Source organism: Pseudopipra pipra, chromosome 4 (assembly GCF_036250125.1).
Source record: "Pseudopipra pipra isolate bDixPip1 chromosome 4, bDixPip1.hap1, whole genome shotgun sequence".
Lineage (NCBI taxonomy): Eukaryota > Metazoa > Chordata > Aves > Passeriformes > Pipridae > Pseudopipra > Pseudopipra pipra.
This window is the reverse complement of record NC_087552.1, coordinates 67,054,086-67,079,972: the sequence shown is the minus strand read 5'-3', so window position 1 is coordinate 67,079,972 and position 25,887 is coordinate 67,054,086. Positions and strand designations below refer to the sequence as shown.

General features: G+C 48.5%; 2 protein-coding genes and 1 long non-coding RNA gene across 4 annotated transcripts; 2 read left to right on the top strand and 1 right to left on the bottom strand.

Moving 5' to 3' along the window:
* The first annotated feature begins 1,178 nt into the window (after positions 1-1,178).
* RNF4 (ring finger protein 4) lies at positions 1,179-16,565 on the top strand. Of its 2 annotated transcripts, XM_064653399.1 has the most exons (9): positions 1,179-1,518; positions 2,137-2,168; positions 7,002-7,165; positions 7,640-7,760; positions 8,502-8,581; positions 9,901-9,910; positions 11,107-11,272; positions 13,381-13,429; positions 13,776-16,565. In XM_064653399.1, the coding sequence occupies exons 1-9, from the start codon at positions 1,382-1,384 to the stop codon at positions 13,923-13,925; spliced, it is 909 nt and encodes a 302-aa protein (XP_064509469.1). In that variant the 5' UTR covers positions 1,179-1,381; the 3' UTR covers positions 13,926-16,565. The 2 variants fall into 2 exon arrangements, with proteins under 2 accessions (XP_064509469.1, XP_064509468.1); XM_064653398.1 differs by lacking the exon at positions 9,901-9,910 and having other exon boundaries at positions 1,367-1,518; positions 8,502-8,600; positions 11,116-11,272.
* On the bottom strand, positions 7,058-11,227 carry LOC135413534 (uncharacterized). Its single transcript, XR_010430268.1, has 2 exons — positions 11,116-11,227; positions 7,058-8,600 (listed from the first exon to the last, which is right to left on the bottom strand). It is a non-coding gene; the product is annotated as an uncharacterized LOC135413534 (long non-coding RNA).
* Positions 16,566-17,095: 530 nt separating the features above from the next.
* On the top strand, positions 17,096-19,325 carry LOC135413773 (uncharacterized). The gene is made up of 2 exons (XM_064653914.1): positions 17,096-17,684; positions 17,811-19,325. Exons 1-2 carry the CDS (start codon positions 17,613-17,615, stop codon positions 19,323-19,325), a joined length of 1,587 nt encoding a protein of 528 aa, XP_064509984.1. The 5' UTR covers positions 17,096-17,612.
* Positions 19,326-25,887: the final 6,562 nt, after the last annotated feature.

Below are 25,887 nucleotides of genomic sequence, written 5' to 3'. Positions count from 1 at the left end.
AGGTGGATGAATAATTCATGATTCATTCATTTACACATTTGTTACACTATTTGCAGCCAAGAAGATGAGCCTAAGTGAACAAGGCTGACTCTGAAATCATCTATCAAAAAAACCCCAACTAACAACAGAGGTTTCACCTGTCTGATCATAGTGACAGACTCATTAAGAAACATTTCTAGTGCCAAAAGCTGCACATTCCAGAAATCTCTCATTCCAGTGTAAATGGTCAGACCACAGAAGCCTTCACATGCCACTATGGTGTAAGGAGGTGTAACAAAGCCCAGATGACCTGAGGAAGACCAGGGGGTTTTGCCCTGTGATAAGCACCAGGCACAGGGTGCTCACCGCTCACGTAGCATGGTCACTGCTGGGTGGCATTTGGCTCCCTCTTCCACATCAGCCCCAGTAACATGAGTGCCAGGCCAGGTAATGCAACCTGCCCTAGACAACATGATGTTTTCTCTCAGAGAGACAGACGTTTTCTTGTTTAAATGAAACCAAAGACAGTTATGTTGGAATGGCAAGCAAAAAAAATACCCAGTACAGACCTCCAGCACTTTTCACCCAGGGAAGAAGAGAAGTCACCAGGGAAAGCTACAAACGGCCCAGTTGCTGGGCACAGGGCAGTAAGAAACCAGGGAGAGACAGATGGTCCTTGCATTAAGGTAAATCAGCTGGGAAAACCCCTTTTTGATGGTGAGGTGAGGTGAGGTGAGTTGAAACACCTCTGCCATTGTTTATAATGAGTTACACACTGGATCTGGAGTAATTATGCCATGGGCAACAGGTAACGATCTCCCACGTTGATGGCTCTGATAAATTTTGCTCAGTGTGTTGGAAACACTCTGACAAAAATAATTTCTTCACAGAAGGGGTGATTAGACATTGGAATGGGCTGCCCAGGGTGGTGGAGGCACTATGCCTGGAGGTGTTTAAGGACAGACTGGACGAGGCACTCAGTGCCATGGTCTCATTGACAAGGTGGTGCTCGGTCACAGGCTGGACTCGATGATCTCAGAGGTCTTTTCCAACCTCATCGATTCTGTGACTGAAACGTTTACAGAATACTGGCGGGGGGGGAGGGGAAGGGGGATGAGGGGCACCCCAGAGATCACACACACCCTATCTCCAGGTACAACAGCACCCCAGAACACAGCAAAAGTGCGGTCAGGGCCGAACTAACACGGGGACTGAGGAGAGCTTTCGAGGGACAGCGACAAGGGACAACGGGCCCCGACAGCCCCGCACAGGCCGCACGCCCGTGCGGAACTACAGCTCCCAGCACGCCCTGCGGCCGGAGGAGAGGCGGGGCCACCGGTCAACCTCCCTGATTGACGTGCGCGCCGACCACTCGGCAGGGTGCGGGGCCGCAGTTCCGCCAATGGCGGGCGGGAGGGGGCGGGCGCTGCCGTGCGCGCTGCCGGCCGGCGCTGAGGTGAGCGCGGCGGGCCGGGGGCTCGGCCGGGGGACGGTGGTGGTATCGGGCCCGTCCCACCCGCCAGAGAGCCCGGGCGGCAGGTGAGCGGGGGAACGGGAGCGGAAAGGGGGAGGGAAAAGGGAGAGGGGAAAGGGAAAGGGAAAGAGGAAGAGGAAGAGGAAGCAGGCGTTCCTGGCCGCAGCGGGGGGAGCGGGGGCGATGCGGCCGCTCCTGCCGGTGCGCGGGGCTGGGCCGGCGCCGCTCCGGCCTGGGGACGGTACCCGAGCCCCTGCCCCGGGCGCGGCCCTGCCCGGGAGCCGCGTGGCAGGTCCGCTCCCCCCCCGGGCTCGGGGGGCTCCGGGGCCGTGAGCGGCGCTGCCCGGGGGGCGCGGGGCGGCCCCACCGCTCCTGCCCTGCCCTGCCCTGCCCTGCCCTGCCCGGCAGGGCCGAGGTGCGGGCACGGCGGGGCTCCCGCCGGCTCTGCCCTGTGTTCCTGGGAAGGTGGGTCTCCTCTCCCGCGGAGGAACCGCAGGGGCTCAGTGGATGTAGCTGAGTGAAGTTGCCGCTCTCCCCCCCGGTATGGTATGACAGGAGGAGGGGAGGGGAATGTTTCTCTTCTGCCTCAGCGCTCCCCCTCTGCACTTCGGTTACAGAATGTGGAAAGACTCAACTGGTTTTGTTTTCCTTTCTTTGTATCTGATTTTTGGGACTGTTGAAAGTAAGCTGTGTCCTCTCAGAAAAACTTGTGCAGGTAAGAGCAATGAGGAGCTTTTCTTCTGGCCATTGTCCATCTTTCATTGCTGTTTCTGAAATAGGACATCTGACTGATGGAAAGGTTTGCTGTGTTCTGTTCTGTGGGTGTTTTAATGTTTTGTTTTTCTTAGGCTGATCGTGAACATGCCATGCTTGTCTGTAGATGTAACTGGCTGCTTGGAGCAGGCAGACTGGTGTATCTCTGGTTGGCTGGTTATCTCTCCTGTTACTCTGTTTATAGTGCCTCTCACCAAACTTTTGTAGTGTGGGAGTGTTTGACCTAATTTGGGTAACACATAATAGATTCAACTTCTGCTTCCAACTGAAGTTGCTGTAGGGCATCTGAGAAAAGGGGAGCATCTTTGCAGGTACTGGAAGTACAGGAATATGAAGCTTTGTAAGAGTAAAATATCAGATTAGTGTTCTCTGTGATAAAAAACATAAAAATTAAGACTAGCGCTTTGTGATTGGCATGTGCATCTTCTGGCCACGGAAATCCTGTTATGCAGCTGCATCTTTGATACTGTGTTTTCTGTTGTTAGTAGTACAAAGAGACATTTTGGGTAGAAATAAGAAGCAAAGTCTTAAAGGCATGGGATAACCCCTTTTGACATATTTAGTGTATACTGGTTTTGTCGGCTGTGCCTTGCACATTTCCAACGTTTGGATTGACATAATTGCTTCCTTCAAGCAGGTACTTCAGTGTATTTGTTGTGTTTAGGGTGATTATGAACTAAAGTCTTGTTTGTGTTAGTCAGACGTAAGGAAAATGTCTTTTTCTTGCTTAAGACAATTTGCCTCAATTCATGCTAAGGACATGGGAGACCAAGACTTTGTTTTCAGAGTGGTGCAAAAAAGTTTTCAGTTTATGTTGTCTAGAAAATCAATTATTTTTGGATGGTAATTCAAACATGTTTAATTAGGTCAACTTGAACTCATTGAAAGTGTTAATTTTCTTGTGGAGGAAAAAATGTAACAGGAGACTTAAATGAGGAATGGGGGTAGTTACCACTCCTGGTGTAAATATTCTTATTTTAAATGGCTTGACCTTTATTTTTCTCGAGTATCTACCTGTACAGAGAAAAGTTGGTGGATATAGTCTTTAAAATGCTGTTTGTTGTGAGGTCAACACTGCTTAAGCCCTTGGGAGAGCTAAATGATAGGAACAATAACTGCATGTGCAGAGCTCTGCCTGTAAGGGGAAGGGGAGTGGCTTTTTCTGGTGCTGTTATCATCCTGCAGTGGTGCAATAAAAAGTATGTAAAAGTTAAAAGTATTTATTGGCTTCCTAAGTTGATCTACTAAGTTTTCACATACAAAAGAAAAAAAAAAGTCCAGCTGAAGCTGTGAGTCATTGGATTTGTAGGGGTTGAGGGGAAGGAGGTTGATGCATAACTCTTTGTATCAGCCACTCTGGGTGCTGGGTGGTTCCATGGTGGCTGCTGGAAGAGGAGTGTATGGGCCTTATCATTTAACTCGTCCTCTCCAGCCCTGTGTAGCAGATTGTGTTATTAAATTGAGTGGTCCTGATGTTTTGAAAATTGTGAGGAGTTCTTACTGATGAGTGTATCTCTTGATGTGCAATGTGTTTGCCTCTGTTCCTGTGCATTACTAGACTTGACCTGTGGTGTATTTCCTGTGCATTGCTGGACTCGGTCTGTGGTGTATTTAAGGAGGCAAACTTTGCTTTATTTTCAGTATGCATTCTTACAGTTCAGGTAGTTAATGTTCAGTGAAGTTTCCCAAGTAAGCCAAGAACATGTGGAAATCTGTAGTTCCACAGAAGAGGTTTGTTCTTGCAAAACAGAAATGTTGCTGGATCATGAGGCTACTTCCGCAGTCTTAATAAATTCCAGTAGTCTGATTTGCTTTGTAAACGTGACTCTCCTGAGAAGGGTCGTGTTGATACTGATGAGCCTGCCTATGGTGCTTTAGTTTGAGGTAGTTTTACAGTGATGAGCTTCCCTATGGGTATAATTCTCAACTTTCTTCTTCAAAGCAGCTCCTGAAGAAGTTAAGATTTGAGCCATTGCAGGTAGAACGTTTGTGCCTCATATGTACTCTCTGCATTAATTACAAAGAAAGCAATCATACTCTCTGTCATTTAAGTCAAAAAGTGGTTCTGTCTGCTCTTGCCATTGAGGTCTGATACTAGATCCTCTGAGACATTTCACAGTAATCCTGTAAATAATCTGTTCCTTGATATCTTGTTAAAGAAGTAAGTGGATATTTAAAGTGAGTAGGGTGGTCTTAGCACAACAGGTCTTCTATTGTGTATTACTTTGGTTTTCTTTTCACCATAACTTTGAAAATATAAGTTTGTTTGTTTGTTGGCTTCATTTTTTCTTCTGTTTTAGCTCTTCTTTGGAATTTAAGCCACTTGTGGCCAAAGAGAATCTGTGCAACGTTTTTTGTTTGGAGTCATCCCAGGTGTTCATCCCATGTTTTTAACCCTTTCTAAAGATACTTTGTCAACAAACCATTGCACTGGGTTGTATTTAGTGTTAAATCCTAACAGCACCAGGTCTTGGAAAACCTTCTGAGTGTTTTATATCCAAACTTGTGCTGTCTGGTGAATACAATGAGCTTCTTTTTTATCAGTGCAGTTTTGTCAGTGTATCAGGTTGCTCCAAAAGGTTCTGTTTTAAAACAGTTCTAAGAACCTGTAATTAAAAATAAGCTTATATAAAGTTAATTTCTTTGTAATCCTCAGGTGTGTGTACCAACTAACATTTCCCAGCTTTTTAAGATCCCAAATATTTTTTCCAATTCCATATCTGAGGAGAATCAAGGAAAACATCCTTGACTTTCTTGATGAAATAAAACTTTTAAAAGAATCTAATGTCCTAACTTCCTAATGTACCTCATGTGTTGCTGTCTATTGTTTCTTTTGCTGTGTGCAGAAAACTACTTTGCCCAAGTTATTTTTCATTTCCTTTGTACCTGGTTGATGAAGATGGTAGCTTGTCTTTCAGAAATTAGTTTGAAACAGCACATGTGCCAGGCTTAGGGATGATTCTCTCCCTTGCCCCCATCCCTCATCCCCTGTGCTGTGTCCTCCTCCTTCACCTCCTTCTTCCCTTTGTCTCCTAAAACCTCCAAACCCATGAATAATAATTGTATGGAACTAGGAACTCCTATAGCACACAGAAAATGTGCTCACAGAACAGTCCTGCTGTTCTTTTGGGTTTGGGTTTTTTTGTATGAGTGCATCATTAGGCATGGTCTTGTTTTAAAAGTTCTTGTCCTCTATCCCAGAAACTCAGTAAAGTGAGTCAAATAGGCTCTTCCCAAGGATGTTGGTAAGGTTGGCAGAAAAGCTTTCTTTCTTAACAAGTGAAATAAAATCTAGACCTTAAGAACAGTGTGAAGTGTTCAGAGAGAGCTCACACTACCTGGACACAGAATGTTGTGGAAAGGAATGTGTAGGTGAGTCCTGCAGTGGGGGAGCAAGAGACAAAGTCAGTTCCCAGCTTTCTCTGAGCCTTAGTCTTCAGGTGAGACAGAAAAACTGTACATGTCAGTTTAGATTCCTAAAAGGAACTGGTTACTGAATAGGTTCGCAGTAGGAGGGGATGTTACACATAACAGTTCTGAAAATGAGATCTACTGTGACCAGAATCTGCCTGTGGACTCACTGAGCATTAAATCTGGCATGTAGTAAATGATTCAGCTGGGGGGGAGAGGGGGAAGATGTGTCAACTTTAATTGTGGCTTTTGTGCCAGTTTTAAAATGAAAAAATGTGAGAAAATTGCTGAGTGATGTGTTGCTTAAAACTATACATAAATGTATCTCTGGGCTTAGTAATAAGTAACAAATTTAGTGTAAGCATTTTTCTCAAGCATTTTCTCAAGTTTTGTTTTAAAATATTACAGTTCAGTGTTAACGGGTCTCTTAAGAAAGTGATTTATGAAATAGAGAGAGTAAGTTGAAAATGAAAAAGATCAGTCAGATTTCCTTTAATTCAAAGTTAGGATTGACTACTGGTGCTGTGCCATCCCATATCCCACTGCATGGTCTCAGTGTTTCCTCATCTGTGAGTAGGCTAACAGCATGTGTGCTGGTCTTTGCAGTGAAAATCAAAGTCAGCTCAGGAAGACAATTCAGCAATTCTTGTTTAACATAATTGTTTTTTTCCTGGCCCCTCCACTGTCTCCCCTCACGCCCTCCCACAGCTCCTCATTGTGTGTTGGGTCTGTGGTAACTGTACCACAGCCGAGCTCTGAGATGGACCCTTCAGTACCCTGGCACTTACTCAGAGCTGCCTTTATGCTTTTCCCCTCTCCCCCTTGGCAGGTAGCTGGGCACACACACCTGCAGGCACCAGAGCAGCTACGGGGAGCACATGTTCTCCTGCACATCAGCAAGTATTTTGAAACTGAAATTTCTCTGCTCCACTTGCTTTAGATTCCTCCCAAGCTCTTTGGCTCCCAGCTGCTGGAATCTGAAGGTGGGTTGGAGAAGAGAACTGCTCATCTGGAGTTTTTGGTTCTCTGAAGATGGCTGCTTATGACACAATTCCCAGTGATTGCTGCCCACGGACATTGCCTCGAGAGTCAATCAGTTGCTTTTCAGTTCAGTGTCATTGGGATTCCTTAGTATTCTTCTAGTTTGCTGTCAAATTCACTTATTCTGGTGTTTAGTTAATGGGTAGCAATGACTGAGGCTTCAGGCTCTGCTGCAGGTGTCTGAGGCTCAAATACTGAACTCTGGGACTTCCCTCCCCTCTGGCTTTGGGCAGAAGCTGGTGACTCAGAAATGGGAGTCTTGGAGTAGGAGTGTTGAAGAGAACAAGCGTTGCAGATAGGTAATCTCTCTTCTCTTTGATAGGTTTGGAAGAACATCGTTCTCTGACCCTGAAAAATCTGGACTTTTTATCAGTGACCTACTTAAAGGAATCCAAGGAACTTATAGTTTTAGCTTCCTTGCCATTACTTTTTTGTTGTGTGTACCTCTTGATCGGTGGTTTTAGATCAAGAAACACTATGAGCACAGTAAGTATTTCACTACTCAATGCAATCCTGATTCTTGAAATATGTTTTCCATGGTACTTCTGAAAATTATTTTAAGAGTTTGTAGCTAATACACAGGAACATAAGTATATTAAATCTTCATGTAACTTTATGTTCAGTGGTAATGAAGATTTTGAATCCCTCTAGGTTTTAGCAGTAGTTCAGAAATGCTTACAATGTGAGCAAAAACCTGATAAATTGTGAACTAGTCTTCTCATTTCCAAACCATCATGATAGGCTTTTTCTTGATGAGGCAACTGGTAAGAGATCTGGGGTGATGTCTTTTCATGGATACCATGCATTCAGGTAGGAATAACTCATACCACCATTCAATGAATGCCCCAGTCATTCCAGGACTGTTGTCTGTATCCTTGTGTGCTTTCGTTGGTGTTGCAAAATCGAGGGCCACATTACTATTGCTCACACAGAAAATGCTAAGTCTTTGTTCTCTCTTAGACTCAACGAAAGCGCCGTGGAGGAGCAGTTAATTCCAGGCAAGGTCGAAAAAGAAACAGGCTCACGGCTTCCACTGCAGAAATGGCGTCAGAAGCAGAGCCAATCGAACTTGAAGAAAGCGGTAAGCTTTCTTTTGAACTTGGTAAGAACAGAAACTGCTTCTGGAGCCTTGGTGTTCAACTGAAAGTGTGTTTTAACCTGGAAAATGTTAGTTCCTGGGCCCTTTACTATACAGGAAGGGAAACCTAGTATGGAAGCCCCTAGTATGGCATCTTGAAATAACAAGCCTACTGACAACTGGTTTGATTTAGTACTGAGCTACGATACATTTACCACTAGTGATGGATGAGTTGCATAGGAAAGGTCCTCAAAAGCTGCTCAAACATCTGGAAGTCTACTCTGGTGAGCTGGGAGTCACTGCAGCTGCCACTACAGAGAGTGGCAAACTAAGTTTGGGAACTCCTAGGTTTGAAAAAGATAAGAAAAGCTCTGTCATTAGTTGTGTCCCATTTGAAGGGAACATGTGCAGCACGGTACTTTAAAGTTATTATTTTTTTTCTGTGTGATGAACATTCTGCTGTGTCAGATGAGTTGTCTGTTGCTGTGTGCCTCCCACAAGCTGTATTATCCAACAGAACTGTGTGAGGAGCTCAGCTGCTGTTCCCCTTGCATTGCAGCTTGCAGAAGACAGGGCAGGTAATGCTCTGTGTGGACTGCTGAGGGCAAAACTTGAGTGAAGTGTTGGACACATTCTTATAGATAAAATGGACAGAACGTGGTTGAACCTTGGCCTGTTGTACAGTGGCAGGCAATTTTACTCCTCTGCAATCTCTGATCTTGATTCTAACATTCTGTTTTTCAGCTGGTGAAGAAGTAGTAGATCTCACATGTGAATCTTCAGATCCTGTGGTCGTTGATCTAACTCACAATGATTCCGTTGTGGTAAGTAGTGAACAGCACACTTGTCTAAATCTTGTAGTCAAATGAGTTTTCTCTTGTGCTCCCTCACAGAACCTGACTTTAAGTTCAAAACTGACTTGTCAGTGCATGGAAGCCCTGTGTTACAGATAACACAGAAGCTGCTCTGGAAGTGCACTTGCAGGTAGTGATAGGATAATATAAAATAACTTTTTGCTCCAGAACCCGACATGAATATATATCAGTCATGAGTAGTGTAACATAAAGAGATAGTTGAAGCTTTTCTAGATATATCAAAGATAGAATTGTAGAATTGTTCAGGTTGAAAAAAACCTCTTAAGATGATTGAGTCCAACCATTCACCCAGCACCATCAAGTCCACAACTAAACCATGTCCCTAAGCATGACATCTACATATCTTTAAAATACTTCCACGGATGGGGACTCAAGCACTGTCCTAGGCAGCCTCTTCCAGTGCTTGCCAATCCTTTTGGTGAAGAATTTTTTCAAATATCCCTAGTGATTTAAAGAAAAAGCCAAGAGAGAAGAGTAAGTCTTTGACTTATTCTTATATGAAGTGTTTAGCTGCTGCATTGGTTTGAGGTACTCCTGTCAGAGATGCCAAGGACAACTTTAGCTGACTGGGTGCAAACGAGTTATCTCATTACTCCAACAAGTCTTAAAAAAATCTACTTTTTTTTTTTCCTTTAGTGCTGTTTTGAAAGCTTTGATCCAGCCAGTAGTGTGGTTTATCCTCTCAGATTTGGGATGCCACTGCTGCTACGCAAATCAGAAACAAGCAGCAGGAATAGCATGGGGGTACTTCTTGATGGGGTTGTTCCTTAGCCTTTGCAAAGGAAAGGCCTCAAACTTCACAATTGCACTGTCCCTGCTCCAGTTCCACCAAAGACAACAGTGGGTTGGGGATTATTTTTTTTTCCTTCAGCAGCTGCTCTCATATGAAGCATTTATGGACATCACTGCTGAATCGGCCTGTTTGGGGAGAAAGAGGGAAAGAATCACCTCCAGCCTGAAACCATAAATCATGGAACTGAAATGGGGGAGCAGGGAGGAGGGGGCTCAGGTGGTTCATAAGCTGCCTTTATTTCTACCCCATTGGAGCACTGGGAACAGAACCATCAGCATCCACTTGGTTGTTTAGAGCAGCAGTTAATATAATACTTTTAACATTCTTAGTCAAAACAAGAGCAATAGCCTACCATTCTTAGCTTGTTTTGTTGTAACTGCTTTGCTTAACTGGTGTTTGTATGTAATACCAGGGGTGCACAACAAAGTCTAATTGTATTTTGTTTTCTCTTCTTTCCCATATGTATTGATGCAAGATTGTTGAAGGTGAGTGGACATTTTAAAATTGGTAATGGAATTGTCTTAAATGGACTTATTATTTTTGTTTGCCTTTTTCAATGAGCTTGAGCAGCATGAGTTGAAAATGCATTTAGGAAAAGGCAAAGGATATTGATAAAGCATCTAGCTGGTGTCTTAAGAGAATGAATCCAGTCTGTGTTTCATAGTCACTATCAGAGCTTGTAGAAAGTACCTGAAATAAAATACATCAAAGCTGTTTTAATTGCTTCTTACTTTCTAAAAATAGAATTTCTTTAAGCCCCAAGTTGACCATAATTTTAATTAGCACTGGAATATCAGCTTTGAATAAAAAAGAAAACATCAAAAGATTTGTTTAACCTGTATTGCAGTGAAGAAGCTTAAGGAGAAAGGGATTTGTGGTCATAGTATTCAGTTTCATTATCTACTCTAACATGCTTCAAAGTTTGTAGAGAGTAGTATTAACAAGTGTTAATTAACAAGTTGGTTTTTTTATTACTTTAGATATTAAAATAGTTACAGGTCTAAAGAAGTTAATCCTTTATATCTGTCAGCCTTGTTCTGATTATATTATTGGACATGCATTAGTATGTTGTCAGCTGCTTACCTAGAATGTAATCTGTTCTGTGCTCTAAATGAAGCAAGAGCAAGTGAAAAGTACTGACATTAAAAGTTGTAGCTGATCACTTAGACAGGAAGGGACTTTAATTTTGTGACTCTTTATGTCATTTTAATTGATTAATGCTTGATTATTTTTACATGGACACTGGAGTTGCAGGGATAATTTACTCCAGTCTTCTCCCTTCCCTATCACACAGCAGCTGTTGCAGTTCCTCACCATAGGATCGTAGCAGTTTCTGTCAGCAGGGACTGGGAGGGGTATCTTCTTTTTACAGGGGAAATTGATTCACAGGTGGTGTAATTACATGAAACATATGACACTGAGAATCTTTAAGGTCGCATTTTAGCTCTTTGTAGGGGGAGGAGTGCAAATGTTTTCTGTCAGTACGTAGCAAAATATTCACAATATTTGGACGTGTTCAGCCTTAATATTTAGGAAACTAGTTTGTTTAAGGTTGCTTTTAACCCAGCTGAGTATGGTCCATTTAAAATAGGAACCCTTACAGACTATTTCTAATCTTGCATTTCAAGGGTAGTTCCAGATAGAGATAATAGTATAGCTAACTTAAAAAATTAAATTGCAGAGAATCAACGACAAAGGAGAAATCTTAGACTAAGAAGCCAGCGACAGTCGGACAGCTGTGTACTGAGTAGTGATGATGAAGATGAAACAAGAGATAATGATGTGTATGTGACCGAAAAAGTGTCTCGAGAACTGGGAGCACTGGAAGAGGAAACTGAAAGCACTAAGTACGTATGCCTCATGACCTACCAAACATTGAGCTGTGCTTCTTTTGATACAGACAGCACTGACTTGTATGGCCATCACCTGACTTGTCTTTGAAGCCTTCACTTAGTTCCCTCTTTCAATGAGTACAACATCCCATGTTGCATGATGATCAAATGATACCATTTCCACTTCAGGATGAAAAGCCAGCCCAAGACAGATGTACAACTTTGTATACAGCCTTAAAGATGAGTGTGGGGATATGGCAAGGAAGGGGGATTAGTCACAGGCCATAGCTCACAATGTATCGCATTTGCTTTTTATACAAAGCTCTAGTAGTTATTTTAGATATGGAAATACTTTTGTTGGTGTCGATGAGGTTTGATATCACAAGGCTGGCAGGCAGCAGCCTGGCAAATTCCAGTAAAAATGCTTCTGCATTCCCTGCTTGTTTTGCACACTGTGCCACTTGCTGCCTTTCTCCAAGCAGCAGCCATCCTCCCCAAGGTATCCTTGCAAGGCCATTGTGGAGATTGTGCTCTTATGGCCAGTTCTTGTTCTGTCCCATGGATGTTATGGAGCCCTGGCATGTCTGCATGTGAGATAGGGATCTTGCTGTTTCAGTCAGTAAAGACCCCATTGTGCAGAGAAACAGTAAAGTCCTGCTGTACTGTGTTAGACTAATTAAGAGAACTTGGGTTTTCTGTGACTAGGGAACACAAAGGACATAAGAATTGTTGTATAAACTTTTTTTAAAGTGGTTCTTTGGAGGGGGAAAAGTACAGGATTTAATGAAGCTGGTGTGCTTTGAGCCTTTTGGATTACTGAAAGGCAATGTGAGAGAGAACTTGAGTATGGAACTTCTGGGTGTCAGATCATAAATATTCCATTGAAAGGGCCTATACTATTCTAACTCATAGTGCATTTTGATGGTGGATTTATAGATGTTTAAATTTTGGTTGTTAAGTATTTCAGAGAACAAATCCCACTAATTGGATAATATGAAAAATATTAGTTTGTTTCTTCAGCCTCAGGCTTCTCTGTTAAAGACTGTGCCTTCCTGCTCTGTGTAGGTGAGGCTGAAAGAATTCACTGCTGCAGCATTTAACATTGACAAAAAGGTTCTCCCTGGTGCTGGAGATTGCCAGAGCCATCTGTAGTGTTGGACTCCTCTTCCTTCTAAGAAGATTATCATTAATTATGATTTGTTACTGAGGTGCTATTATAGCTGCTGCCTAAAGAATTTGAGGAGTAAAAATGGGAGAATTAGTGGAGTTAAATTTTGTAGGTTAAACAAGGGGTAGATGTTGTAGGGTTCCCTGCTTGAATTTAAGCTATCCTATGCTTTCTATTCCTTATGATTAATAAATTACAAACTGTGATTTAGCATGAGCTGTGACATAAAGCCAAGTGTCTAAGGTAGAGGTCTGAAAGTTTAAAATAGAGATTGGTTTCAAAAGAAAAGCAGCAGGAAACTCTTTCTAATAGAGAATAATATTTAGCAGTTGGGCTAGGACATGTTCCTTAGGCAGCTGAGCTGTATCCCTTTGGCAAGTGTGTGTGCAATAGAGCTGTCCTGGAGGCTGAAGGCACAGCTGTAAGCACAGCTGGGTAACAGCCACAGAGTGGGTCTTTCCTTCTTGGAAGTGGAAATTTGTTTTTTGGTATCTCCTGATGTTCGTGTGTTGCTGCCCTCCATTTTATAAGGAGAAGTTCTTGGAATGTGTGTGTTGCTAAATTAGAACAGGGGATATTTGAATTTCTGACAGCCTCTTCCCTTTCTAGAATGACTTGTTTCCAAGGCACAGGTAGATGCTTTTGTTACAGAGCTGTTTCTGATGTTGTTGATGGCCCAGTGCTAGAGACTGCTGTCCCTTCTAGTGCTAGAGCAGGGTGACTGACTGCATCTTCCCCCTAGTGAAAACCTTTCCCTTACAACAAGGAGACCCAAACTCCTTATTACATGCCACAAACTGAGGGAGCTAAAGATACATGGGGATCTTCAAAAGAAATGTGTCATGGCTGGTCTGTGCTCAGATGGTGACGGGACGTTTTGTGTGTCGGGAACGCCCGACATGCAGTGAGATTAATGGCTGCATGTTCTTTCTTGTTCTGTTCTCTCTGCCACAAGGCCGTCTGGTACTGTTAGCTGTCCCATTTGCATGGATGTCTACTCAGAGGTAAGAGTCCACATGCTGTCATCCTTTCTGTCTTGTTGGGAGGGAGAATGGGGCAGAGGGGGAGCTGCACAACTCAGTTGGCCTGTTTGGGATGTTGCAGAGATCTGACTTGAAGCACAGAGCTTGTTTTGAAGCTCATACTAACTTGTCACTCCAAGTCACTTCTTGGTGGCATGGATAGAGGGAGAAACTTTTGCCAGGATGGCACTGAAAGATCTTTCAGTTCCGTATTATTCTAAGAGTAAAAGACAATTCCAGATATCCAAGTCCTGTTTGCCTGGTGTCAGGAGACCAGCAAAGTTGAATTCTTTACTTCCAGTGCCTCTTGTGGTTTCCTTTCTTCCAGATTGTGCAAAGTGGACGACTGATTGTGTCAACAAAATGTGGCCATGTCTTCTGCAGTCAGTGCCTCCGTGATTCCCTTAGGAATGCCAACTCTTGCCCAACCTGCAGGAAGAAACTCACTCACAGACAATATCATCCCATTTATATATGAGTACTTTTACTTCTCAGGACAGTCTCAATGGATTTTGGGGGAAAATGTCATGTTTTCAGTGCTTTGAAGATTTAAAGAGCAACAGGTTGTGCACAAATCCAAATAAAATTGTTTTGGTTTTTTTTTTGGAGAACGACTGGTATGTATCTAGACAACTTTTTTTATGGTCCAAGCTGCTTCTTTTTATGTTCCTTGTTATAATGTTTTATCAATGACTGTCTATAAACTAGACCAGCAGCCTAGACCAGGAAGGAAGCAGTTAATCAATTTTCTTCTACTTTTTCTAATGCTAAAAAATGAGGGGGCCTGAATATTTTGTTTTTTCTTACTCTATAAATTATTCCCACCATCACATATAGATATGAAACAGTTTCCTTTTCAGAAGACAGATTAGCAATTTATCATTTAATTACACTTTTGTTTTTGTCCTGTAAGAAGTTCACGACTCTTACTTTCCTGCATGTTGTCTTTGCCCAAGTAGAGTAAGTTCTGTAGTGATGGCTTGTGTTTTCATAAACAAGGCTTAAATTGACAATGAAGGTTATGCAATAAAATAACCTGCTGTTGACCGGCAGTCAGGTGTTTTGAGCAGAAGGCTTGAACATGTAGATGTTTTTATGAACTCCGTGAGATCTAAAATATGTAGGAACGTTGCAACATGTACAATGTAAAAATACTTCTTTGATTGTTTTAACTGCCAAGAATTCCTGTATTTGAATCCAAACACTGAATTTATTTTCTGACATGATGAGGTGGTCTCTTGGGTTTACTGCTGTACTGTAACACTCTCTCCTAATAACCAATGAGAATATAGACTTCTCTAGGCTTCCTAGTGATGAATAAGAAGCAAACTGTATGCTGTCCTCTTGTCAGGTGAATACCAAACTACCTGCAGGTCTTCTTACTGTGTCAGCTGTTCCCTGTTTAATGCTTTGAGTGTGTTTGCTTTGCTGTTCTCTCTGGTTGTTACACTGATACCTGACTGGTTGTAGCCTGGTGCATAGGATTGAAAATTAAAGAACCGTACTGCCATGGATTTAGGAAGCGGAGGCTTTAGAAGGTGTTTGGTAGCAATGTTAACTTGACAGCTTTTTGAGAGACAAGTTTAATCACTCTTTGCCCTGAGGGTTGCCCAGCTTTCTTTAAATGTGTATTTTTAAAAAAGAAGAGAAGGCGGGTATATGTCCTAGGAGAGAGAATTCCTCTATTTCAGAAGGCAGGAATACACCAGTTTATGTACTGTTATCAAGTCACTTTTTTTTCACCCCAGAACTCAGTTCTAAATCCTTCAAGTCTGTTACTAAATGTGCAAGCTGATGTAGATGAGCTGATACAAACAGGTTTATGTAGACAAGATGATTAAAATCAGTGTTTTATGATCCACATTTGCAGTAGGCATATCTGTGAAAAAGTCCAGAATTAACCTTGGACACCTTTTGGCAGTTGGTTGATTATGGAAACCATTATAAGAACCATTCTGTGCCCTGGTGCAGCACAACTGTAGGCTGTGTCTTTGCTAACCTGTCCTAGGGATCTGTAGGAAGTCCTTAATTACAGCAGTTCTTGTAATTAGCCGTTTCAAGATCTTTCTTGAAGTTTGCAACCCAAAGTAAAGTTGATTTCTTTCTTTTTTTTTTTTAATGAGGATGTTTATGGATGTTTCTGGATATAGTAATACAGAGTTTTGTTCTGTGAAGGCTGTCTGAAGAAATGCAGTACCCTGGTTTGGAATAGCTTTGGTTCAGCACTGTTAGCAGGAATATGCAGTTTCTGCATTGTGGCAGTACAGTGACTCCTACAAAGTTACACACATTCACTTCCTGTGTGCTCCCACTGGTAATATAAACTACAGGCAAGGACTACGGCTGTCGTAGGGTAGTGTGGTGACAGTGACGGCTGCATTTGTGTCCCAAAAAGCAGATAGTCAATGCTTAAAGCATTAACTGCGTGAAAAGAAAAAATCCAACATTAAAACAGTCAAGACCCTTAAGGGTCACAGGAACAGCTTTCTCCAAGTAGCTTAAGAAACAAATAATACTAAATTATGGCCAGTTTTCCTTGGGTGACTGCTCCATGAGAAAAACGATCAAAAGAGGATTTAAGGGATTACTTCTGGGGATGAGGGTGAGTTCCTTAACCATGCATCTTTCACAGTGTACTAGCCATAGCCTAAATGACTTTGCACAACTCCCTCCATGTAAATAACACTTTACAGTTAGTGTCTCCATAAATAGATTTAATTGAAATTTAGATATCATAAACTATAAAATAACAAGACAAAACATTTTTAGCTTTTGTGTACCCAGTGAAGTGCCACAAATTTTGTGCATCTCAAAATGAATATTATGCCTCAGTAAATGGAAGAAAATAGGAAATTCATTACATGCTTTCTTTTTAAGGGGAAAAAAGGAAAAAATCTTAATATACTTGAGTTCCAGTAATGTTTTGCATTGGCAAGAACTCATAGATACAGGAAAAAACTCTTTATAACATGTAGATGTCTGTCTTGCTGTATATAGTTCAGTTTTTCCTGTATTTAACTGTATTCGAGTCTGTCTGCCCATCTGTGTTGGACTCTGCTGGTAAGCAAAGGGTTTTCTTAACAGGTGGAAATAAAAGTCTTGGTTTGACCAATCATAAGGACTTGTTCTTTTCATCACGATCTAGTCCTTAATTTTGGGGGAAAACCTCCTGCAGAGCCAAGCCTTTTAGTTGCTGGGGCCAGCGTGTGTTGGGTGGGGCGAAGGAGAAGGGCGCTGCCTGGGGCGGAGGGAGGGATGCGTGGACGGGAGGGGGAAGTCCTGCTGCGGGCTGGGGCAGTGTGGCCATGCAGGGCTGGGCCTGTGAGTGGGAGGATCCCGGCCGGCGGTGCCGGAGAGGGCTGGCTGGAAGGGTCGGCAGGCTGTTGGGCCATCTGCCTGCTTTGAAGCTGCTGGGCAAGGCCCCGTTGCCTGTTGCGTGCAGACGTCGTTGTCAGATGGGAGGCAGCGTGCTGGAGAGAGGGCGAGGAGGAACGCAGAGGAGAGGGCCGGGCGCCTGCTGCTTTGAAAGTCAGGAGAAAGCTCATTGGGGTTCTTCTCCCAACCAACTAAAGAGATGCCCTTTCCCTTAAGTTCTTGGCCCTGCTTTTGGCTTTTCTTCTCTTCTTTCTTAAATTTGCCCTTTCTTATTCTTAAGAAGGCAATTCTACCCACAAGTAACTTGTCTCTCTGACCCTGGGACATGCCGTGGCCACGGCTGGCTGCCCAGGGTGGTGGCACCGCCAGCTGCTGGATGCAGACAGGGCTGAACTCTGGGGAGGCCGCGGGCACCGAGGCCGTGCGGGAGCTGTTGGCTGGGGCCGGCTGGAGCGTCTGTGATGGGAAAGCGGGGGAGCCTTGTGCCGGGCACAGTTGGTTCCAACTGGTTCCAGCCAGCTGCAGCCAGTTGTGTGCCCCCTACGCTGCTGTCCTAGGGGTGCCGGGAAATGGCCCATTGTGACAGCAGCGCATTGCCGGGCCCTTTGTGATGCAGGGCCTCCTTGGGCACACAGGCCATTGTGACAGTGCGGGGCCCCGCCCTGCCCGGGAGGCTATTTAAGGAGGGCAGAGGCCTGGAGTGCCCTCTTTCTCCCAGGAGAGCTTCTGTCTCAGGAGGCAGCATCTCTCTCGGGGGCCTCAGCGGCAGACGAAGTAGCCGACGTGGACGATGTGGAAGATGAAGAAGTTTACCAACTTGCAGCCACGCAAGTGGCTGTCGAGCTGGCAGAGGAATCACAAGGTGAAGGATGGGGTAGTGGAGAGCTGCCTTGGTGCCAGGGCTGGGCTTGCAGGCGTGGAGAGGCCTGACGTGCCATGGCAAGTGCCTCCATCTCACACCGCCTTCTCCTCCTCCTCCTCGCCACAGGTGGACAACTGGCAGACGCAGGCAGCAGCGCAGGAAGAGGAGAACAGCACCTCTTCTGCTGCCGTGGCTGAGCAGGTGAGAGCGGCAGGGGCAGAGAGCCAGGCAGCTGCCCCACAGAGCCCCAGAGGCTGCGGCCGCGCTGTGCTGGACACACTGCAGCGCGTGGCACGCGCCACCCGGCGCAGGCTTGCGGTTGGGATCCGGCGACGTGGCCAGGAGCCGGAGCCACAGAGGGAGGTAGAACCAGGTATGGAGGTAGCGACAGCAGGAACATCCCCAGCAGCAGGGTCAGAGAGGCAGGACTCTTTCCTGCAAAGCCCCTGCTGTCCCCCCAGCCCCTTCCCAAGCCATCCGGAAGCTCTCAGTGGGCAGTGGGCCGGGGCAGCAGCAGGGGCAGCGCTGCCAGTGGCAGAGAGCAAGGAGGGGGCCTGGTCTGAGGAGCTCTCAGACATCTGCAGCCTCCTAGAGCTGCCCCAAGAAGAATGCAGCGGAGGCCAAAGCTGGAGGAGTAGAGAAAAGAGGCTCCCCGTGCCCATGCCACGTGAGGCATGGTCAGAGCCCTGGGACCTTCAAGCGCCCACACGGACAGCCCGTGCCCCAGTTTGCCCGTGCCTCACCAGCCCTTACATCAGGCCACAGGCCCCGAGCCCGGACGCCTGCCCCCTCAGCCCCTCGCCAAGCCAGCTGTCAGTTCTCACTGGGCAGTGGGCAGGGCTCCCAGAGGTCTCCAGGGAGTCCCGAAGGGAAGAAAATGCACACCAACCGCTGTCCCAGGAAGAAGACAGCCACAACAAGGAGCTGGCAGAGAAGAAAGGGGAAGTCGTCAAAATCTACACCATCTGGGTCAAGCCCTCCCTCATACCGGTCCTGCTGGAGCCTCAGCCTGCTGGCCGGGAAGGGCCCAAATGTCCCTGTATCATCTGTGCAGGGGCAGCAGAAGAGGTAGTCAGGGACCTGCACAGCACATCTCCTGCCCCGGCAGGTCCCAGGCACCACCAGCCAACAGCTGCTGCCCCGCAGCGCCCCAGAGGCTGCTGCCCCGCCGTGCTGGACACGCTGCAGCGCGTGGCACGTGCCACCCTGAGCAGGATTGCAGCTGTGATCCGGCGACGGGGCCAGCAGCCGGGGGAACAGCAGCACCCAGCTCAAGGCCTGGACGCAGCCATGCTGGCAACAGCCCCAGCAGCAGGGGCAGAGAGCCAGGTAGCTGCCCTGCACAGCCCCTGCTGCCCCCCCAGCCCCTCGCCCAGCCAGCTGGAAGCTCGCAGTGGGCAGTGGGCAGGGGCAGCAGCGCAGACGGTCCTGCCCCTGCCACTGACTGAGGAGGGGGCCTGGTCAGAGGACGAGAGTCTCTGGGACATCTCCAGCCTCTTAGAGCGGTGCCAGGGGCAAGAAAACACAGCCCAAAGCTGGAGTACCGGGGGAGCAAGTAGCTCTGTGTCCTTCCCATCTGAGGCATGGGCAGAGCCCTGGGACTCTTCATCAGGCACATCCACCTCCACCTCTACGGACTGAGCTGCTGGGGGCAGTCTGAGACGTGTCCTTACCACCTGCAGCTGCACTTGAAGGAAGAAGGCCTTTTTCCAACCCAGACAAAGCTCAAAGAAGAAATCCCAAGAACTGCAGGCCGTCAGGGGGGCCACTTGCTGCGAGGACGACTTGCTGGCATGGGACAGACCACGCACTGAGCATTGGCAAGTCGAGCCCTCACCTACAGCTGTCTCAGCACAGCGGCCCTCTCTCTTCAGGCGGGCGCTCCGGGCTCTGCGCAGGGCATTCCGCTGACCCTGCCTGGTGGGACGGGATGGCGGCTCCCAGGGTGTGGCGGTGACCGCAACGACATCCACCTGATGACCGGTCACCAGTGGTGTCACCCAGGGCTCAGTGTTGGGGCCAGTCCTGCTGGTCTGTTGGTTTGGATTGCCCTTTTCCCGGTCAGCGAGGACTTCACCTGACTGCCACGATTTTCCAAAACCATGGAGAGTGGCCTAGCAACTTTGTCTGCCAGCTCCCTCAGGACCTGTGGATGAACCTCAGTGGGTCCCTTGTGCACATTCAGGTTCCCGACACGAACCTGATCCTCTGCTGCAGGGGACTTAGGCTCTTCTTGTGCCAGTCCCTGCCTTTGCCTTTCTCCACTTGGGCGGCGTGGCTGGAGCACTTGCTGTCGAAGACTGAAGCACAGAAGTCCTCAAGAGCCTCAGCCTTCTCTTTGTGCATGATAGCCACGTCTGCCAGTTCCTTCTGGAGAGGGCCCACCTTATCCCTAGTCTGTCTTTAGCAAGACAGCTGTAGAAGCCCTTCCTGTTCTCCTTAAGAGACAGACTCAAGCCGAGCCGGGCCTTGGCTTTCCCACCCTTGTCCCCAGCTTCCCTACCCTTGTCCCCATCCTCCCAGGCCACCTGTCCTTTCCATTCCCTGAAGTAGGAGAATAAGTCCCCTTAAGTTCTGTAGGTTTAAGTAGGGGTAGGGAAGAATTAGTCGAGTTAAGTTCCATAGGATAAAGTAGGGATAGGTGTTAGCAGTGCTCTCCACTTGACTTTCAAAGTACAAGGTAAAGGCCGTCTCATGCTTTCTCTTCCCGTTTCCTGACCAAAATTACAAACGGTGCTTTAGCATGGGCGGTGACCTAGGAGAGCCTAGTGTTTCAGGTAGACTTGTGAGAGTTTCAAATAAAGATTGGTTTTGCAAGAAAAGTGTCAGGAAGCTTGTGTTTTGAAAGAGAAAAATATTTAGCGGTTGGGCTCGGACTTGTTCCTTAGGCAGCTGAGCTGTGTCCGTTGGCAAGTGCGTGTGCAATAGAGCTGTCCTGGAGGCCGAAGGCGGCACAGGGACGTCTGTAAGCACAGCTGGGTAACAGCCACCGAGTGGGTCTTTCCTTCTTGGAAGTAGAAGTTTGTTTTTCAGGCTCTCCTGATGTTCGTGTGTTGCTGCCCTCCATTTTATATGGAGGAGTTCTTGGAAGACGTGCCTTCTGGGGCTGGGCCGCTGCTAAATTACAACAGGATATCTAGAAGCCTTTGTTGAAATAAAACTACTGGTTTGACCAATATGCAGAGCTGGTTCTTTTCGTCACACCGTAGTCCTGCATTTGGGAGGAAAAAAGCGTCCTGCAGAGCCAAGCCTTTTAGTTGCTGGGGCCAGCGTGTGTTGGGTGGGGCGAAGGAGAAGGGCGCTGCCTGGGGCGGAGGGAGGGATGCGTGGACGGGAGGGGGAAGTCCTGCTGCGGGCTGGGGCAGTGTGGCCATGCAGGGCTGGGCCTGTGAGTGGGGGGATCCCGGCCGGCGGTGCCGGAGAGGGCTGACGGGAAGGGGCGGCAGGCTGTTGGGCCATCTGCCTGCTTTGAAGCTGCTGGGCAAGCCCCCGTTGCCTGTTGCGTGCAGACGTCGTTGTCAGATGGGAGGCAGCGTGCTGGAGAGAGGGCGAGGAGGAACGCAGAGGAGAGGGCCGGGCGCCTGCTGCTTTGAAAGTCAGGAGAAAGCTCATTGGAGTTCTTCTCCCAACCAACTAAAGAGATGCCCTTTCCCTGAAGTTCTTGCCTCTCCTTTTGGCTTTTCTTCTCTTCTCTTCTTTCTTACCTTTTGCCCTTTCTTACTCTTTTCTAAGTCACACACATATGGAGTAGGTCCCTTTCAAAACACTGACGAGTAATTTGCTGTTTCATGAGACTTTTTGGTTTTATCCTAAAACAAGCTCATGACTGTTTTGCTTTCTACCATACCCTCTTTGCCCTAGTAGAGCACGTTCTGTGAGGATGGACCTTTCTTCTCTACAAAGCAACAGGAAAGTGACAACCAGCATCATGCAATACCATAAGCTGCTGTGCAAGAGCAGTCAGCTGTTTGACCCAAAAGGCTGTTGTTATGGCTGACAGCTCCTAACTTGCTGCTTCGGGGATGGCCTTGATCTGCTTCTGGTGGCATCCCACATCCCTCAGATCCCCTCTCTAGTCTGCAGTCAGATTTGCTGCTTTGGTTGGGTGAAGCAATTGCAGCAAGCTGTTTGTCACATGGGCTCCGATTCTGGTCACTGGAGAGACACGTGTCCTTGCACTGGGTCTGATCCACACTTGCTGGCCGCCAGTGCTCATTTCTCAAGGTCTGCTAAAAGCTGTTTTCTTCTCTGTGTCAAGAGCGGGTAATTGAGCCCTTGGGCTTGTGAGGATGGGTTTAACCTGCCCCTGGTTTAGGTCTTTTTCATCTCCCTCTTGCCTACCGGCGAGAAAGCCAGCTTGGTTTGCATTTCACCTGAAGACCAAATTCATGGTGCAGTTTCCACAGTTGACTTAAGGGCCTGCAAAGCCTGAGCTGCTTTGGAGCTGCTTCATATTCTTTCTGAAATCCAAAGTCCTCTTCCAGTTTCTCTTGGAGGGTTCTGGCAAGGGAAGAGGAATAGGAATATCTGCCAGGGGGCTTCCCAGAGGACAAGATTGCCATCTCCGTCAAGGAGAGTTGCGGGTGCTGTGTGCAAACGCAGTCCAAGCGTCTGACTTAAGAGCGGGGTCCCACGCGTGCCGGTGGTGGAGAATAAATACAGAGGTGTTGTGGTGTGTTCTCTTGGCTTTGTTAGCAATGAGATGGACATCTCTAAGACCATTTCAAAAGTATTTGGATTAGTTGCCACCACTGATGTAGCCCCGTTTCAGAAAGTCACCAAATTTGTCAGGTGTGATTTCCCCTTTGGTCCTGGTTTTAGCTAAGGCAGAGTTAATTTCTTCTCAGGAGCCGTTAGAGGGCTGTATTTTGGATTTGGAATGAGAATGGTGTCAACAACACACTGATGTTTTGGTGCTTTGCTCAGTTGTGTTTATCCTAAGGAAGTCAAGGAGCTCCAGAGGCAGAGGAGCACCGCGCGCCTCTCGCTGCCGAGGCACCCAAGGGGGCAAAGTCGCAAGAGTCTCTTGCCTTCTGCCAGCAGACGAGAGCAGCAGGGGCAGGGAGCCAGGCAGCTGCCCCGCACCGCCTCAGAGGCTGCGGCCACACTGCACTGGACACACTGCAGCGCGGGGCAGGGGTGAGCCTGAGCAGGGTTGCAGCTGGGAGACGCTGGATTCTTCTATTCGTGTTGGCTCAGAGCAACTCAAGTGCGTACGTGTGCGGAATGGAGAGGTGGAATGTCAGGAGGGTGAAAGGATGCCCTGCCCCAATGCAGCCCCTTGGAGCCTCCTTTGGAGGCTCTTGGAGCTGCTGCCTGGAGCAGCTGGAAGTCCAAAGCAGCCCGGGAGCACTGCCCCACAGCACAGCCCCCGCAGCCCCTAAGCCAGTCTCAGAATGGCTGGCACCCTGGAAGCGCTGCCTGAGGGGCGGCAGCGACCACAGGAGGCCAGAGCAAAGAAAAGCAGCATCATGCGGTTCTTTGGTGGTGGTGGCTCTGCCCTCTGGGGCTTCTTGTTAGGTGGATCTCCCATGGATCTAGGACTGATAGCTAGGATGTTCTACCCTCTAGTTACTTTGTTCCCATCTCCATGCTGCTAGAGCTGTCCCAAGGGGAAGAAAACACACACCCAAGCTGGAGCACTGGGCAGGAGGGGAGCTGAGTTTCCTTCCAGCGCCAGGCATGGGCAGAGCCCTGGGACCTTCAACGGTGCAGCATCACAGTCGATGGCCCAGCTCTCCCTCTCAGAAGCCCTCCAATCAGGGCAAAGGCCCGACTTTTCCTGCTGGACCTCCAGTCCAGCATCGCCAAGGCCACTGGAAGCTCTCAGTGGGCAGTGGGCAGGGGCAGCAGCGGAGGCAGTCCTGCCAGTGGCACAGACTCAGGATGGGGCCTGATCCGAGTGGCTCTGGGACATCTCCAGGCTCCTAGAGCTGTCCCAAGGGCAAAAAATCCCAGAGCAAGCCCTGTCCCATGGGGAAGAAACAAGGAGAAAGGGCTGACTCAGGAAAGCAGGAAAGCCAGCCAAAGGCACACTGTCTGGGTTGGGCCCTTGTAGCCGGTGGTGTTGCTGAACCCCTACACTGGTTGCCAGAAAGGGCCCAGTTACCCCAGCAGTGCGGGCAGAGATGCTGAGCTGCACAGCAAATGTCCTGCCCCAGCAAGTGCCCAGGACCCCCCTGTTGTCCAAAGCGGGTTCTTTCCCGCTGCGTGCGAGAGGCCGATCCACACATACGGTCGAGGGATTTGATTTATTGACAGTCCTGCACAGAAGGGCGAGCTGGTTGGCAAGCCCGAAACCTTAGCAAGGCAATTCTACACATAGTAACTTGTCTCTCTGACCCTGGGACATGCCGTGGCCACGGCTGGCTGCCCAGGGTGGTGGCACCGCCAGCTGCTGGATGCAGACAGGGCTGAACTCTGGGGAGGCCGCGGGCACCGAGGCCGTGCGGGAGCTGTTGGCTGGGGCCGGCTGGAGCGTCTGTGATGGGAAAGCGGGGCAGCCTTGTGCCGGGCACAGTTGGTTCCAACTGGTTCCAGCCAGCTGCAGCCAGTTGTGTGCCCCCTACGCTGCTGTCCTAGGGGTGCCGGGAAATGGCCCATTGTGACAGCAGCGCATTGCCGGGCCCTTTGTGATGCAGGGCCTCCTTGGGCACATAGGCCATTGTGACAGTGTGGGGCCCCGCCCTGCCCGGGAGGCTATTTAAGGAGGGCAGAGGCCTGGAGTGCCCTCTTTCTCCCAGGAGAGCTTCTGTCTCAGGAGGCAGCATCTCTCTCGGGGGCCTCAGCGGCAGACGAAGTAGCCGACGTGGACGATGTGGAAGATGAAGAAGTTTACCAACTTGCAGCCACGCAAGTGGCTGTCGAGCTGGCAGAGGAAGCACAAGGTGAAGGATGGGGTAGTAGGGAGTTGCCTTGGTGCCAGGGCTGGGCTTGCAGGCGTGGAGAGGCCTGACGTGCCATGGCAAGTGCCTCCATCTCACACCGCTTTCTCCTCCTCCTCCTCGCCACAGGTGGACAACTGGCAGACGCAGGCAGCAGCGCAGGAAGAGGAGAACAGCACCTCTTCTGCTGCCGTGGCTGAGCAGGTGAGAGCGGCAGGGGCAGAGAGCCAGGGAGCTGCCCCACAGAGCCCCAGAGGCTGCGGCCGCGCTGTGCTGGACACACTGCAGCGCGTGGCACGCGCCACCCGGCGCAGGCTTGCGGTTGGGATCCGGCGACGTGGCCAGGAGCCGGAGCCACAGAGGGAGGTAGAACCAGGTATGGAGGTAGCGACAGCAGGAACATCCCCAGCAGCAGGGTCAGAGAGGCAGGACTCTTTCCTGCAAAGCCCCTACTGTCCCCCCAGCCCCTTCCCAAGCCATCCGGAAGCTCTCAGTGGGCAGTGGGCCGGGGCAGCAGCAGGGGCAGCGCTGCCAGTGGCAGAGAGCAAGGAGGGGGCCTGGTCTGAGGAGCTCTCAGACATCTGCAGCCTCCTAGAGCTGCCCCAAGAAGAATGCAGCGGAGGCCAAAGCTGGAGGAGTAGAGAAAAGAGGCTCCCCGTGCCCATGCCACGTGAGGCATGGTCAGAGCCCTGGGACCTTCAAGCGCCCACACGGACAGCCCGTGCCCCAGTTTGCCCGTGCCTCACCAGCCCTTACATCAGGCCACAGGCCCCGAGCCCGGACGCCTGCCCCCTCAGCCCCTCGCCAAGCCAGCTGTCAGTTCTCACTGGGCAGTGGGCAGGGCTCCCAGAGGTCTCCAGGGAGTCCCGAAGGGAAGAAAATGCACACCAACCGCTGTCCCAGGAAGAAGACAGCCACAACAAGGAGCTGGCAGAGAAGAAAGGGGAAGTTGTCAAAATCTACACCATCTGGGTCAAGCCCTCCCTCATACCGGTCCTGCTGGAGCCTCAGCCTGCTGGCCAGGAAGGGCCCAAATGTCCCTGTATCATCTGTGCAGGGGCAGCAGAAGAGGTAGTCAGGGACCTGCACAGCACATCTCCTGCCCCGGCAGGTCCCAGGCACCACCAGCCAACAGCTGCTGCCCCGCAGCGCCCCAGAGGCTGCTGCCCCGCCGTGCTGGACACGCTGCAGCGCGTGGCACGTGCCACCCTGAGCGGGATTGCAGCTGTGATCCGGCGACGGGGCCAGCAGCCGGGGGAACAGCAGCACCCAGCTCAAGGCCTGGACGCAGCCATGCTGGCAACAACCCCAGCAGCAGG

Bases quoted from the DNA above. Each gene is read 5' to 3' on its own strand.
- RNF4 (XM_064653399.1), top strand. From the start codon at position 1,382: ATGGCGGGCGGGAGGGGGCGGGCGCTGCCGTGCGCGCTGCCGGCCGGC. The intron at 1,519-2,136 runs GTGAGCGGGGGA...GACTGTTGAAAG, and splicing joins CCAGAGAGCCCGGGCGGCAG to TAAGCTGTGTCCTCTCAGAA. The intron at 2,169-7,001 runs GTAAGAGCAATG...TCTCTTTGATAG, and splicing joins TCTCAGAAAAACTTGTGCAG to GTTTGGAAGAACATCGTTCT.
- LOC135413773 (XM_064653914.1), top strand. From the start codon at position 17,613: ATGTGGAAGATGAAGAAGTTTACCAACTTGCAGCCACGCAAGTGGCTG. The intron at 17,685-17,810 runs GTGAAGGATGGG...TCCTCGCCACAG, and splicing joins GCTGGCAGAGGAATCACAAG to GTGGACAACTGGCAGACGCA.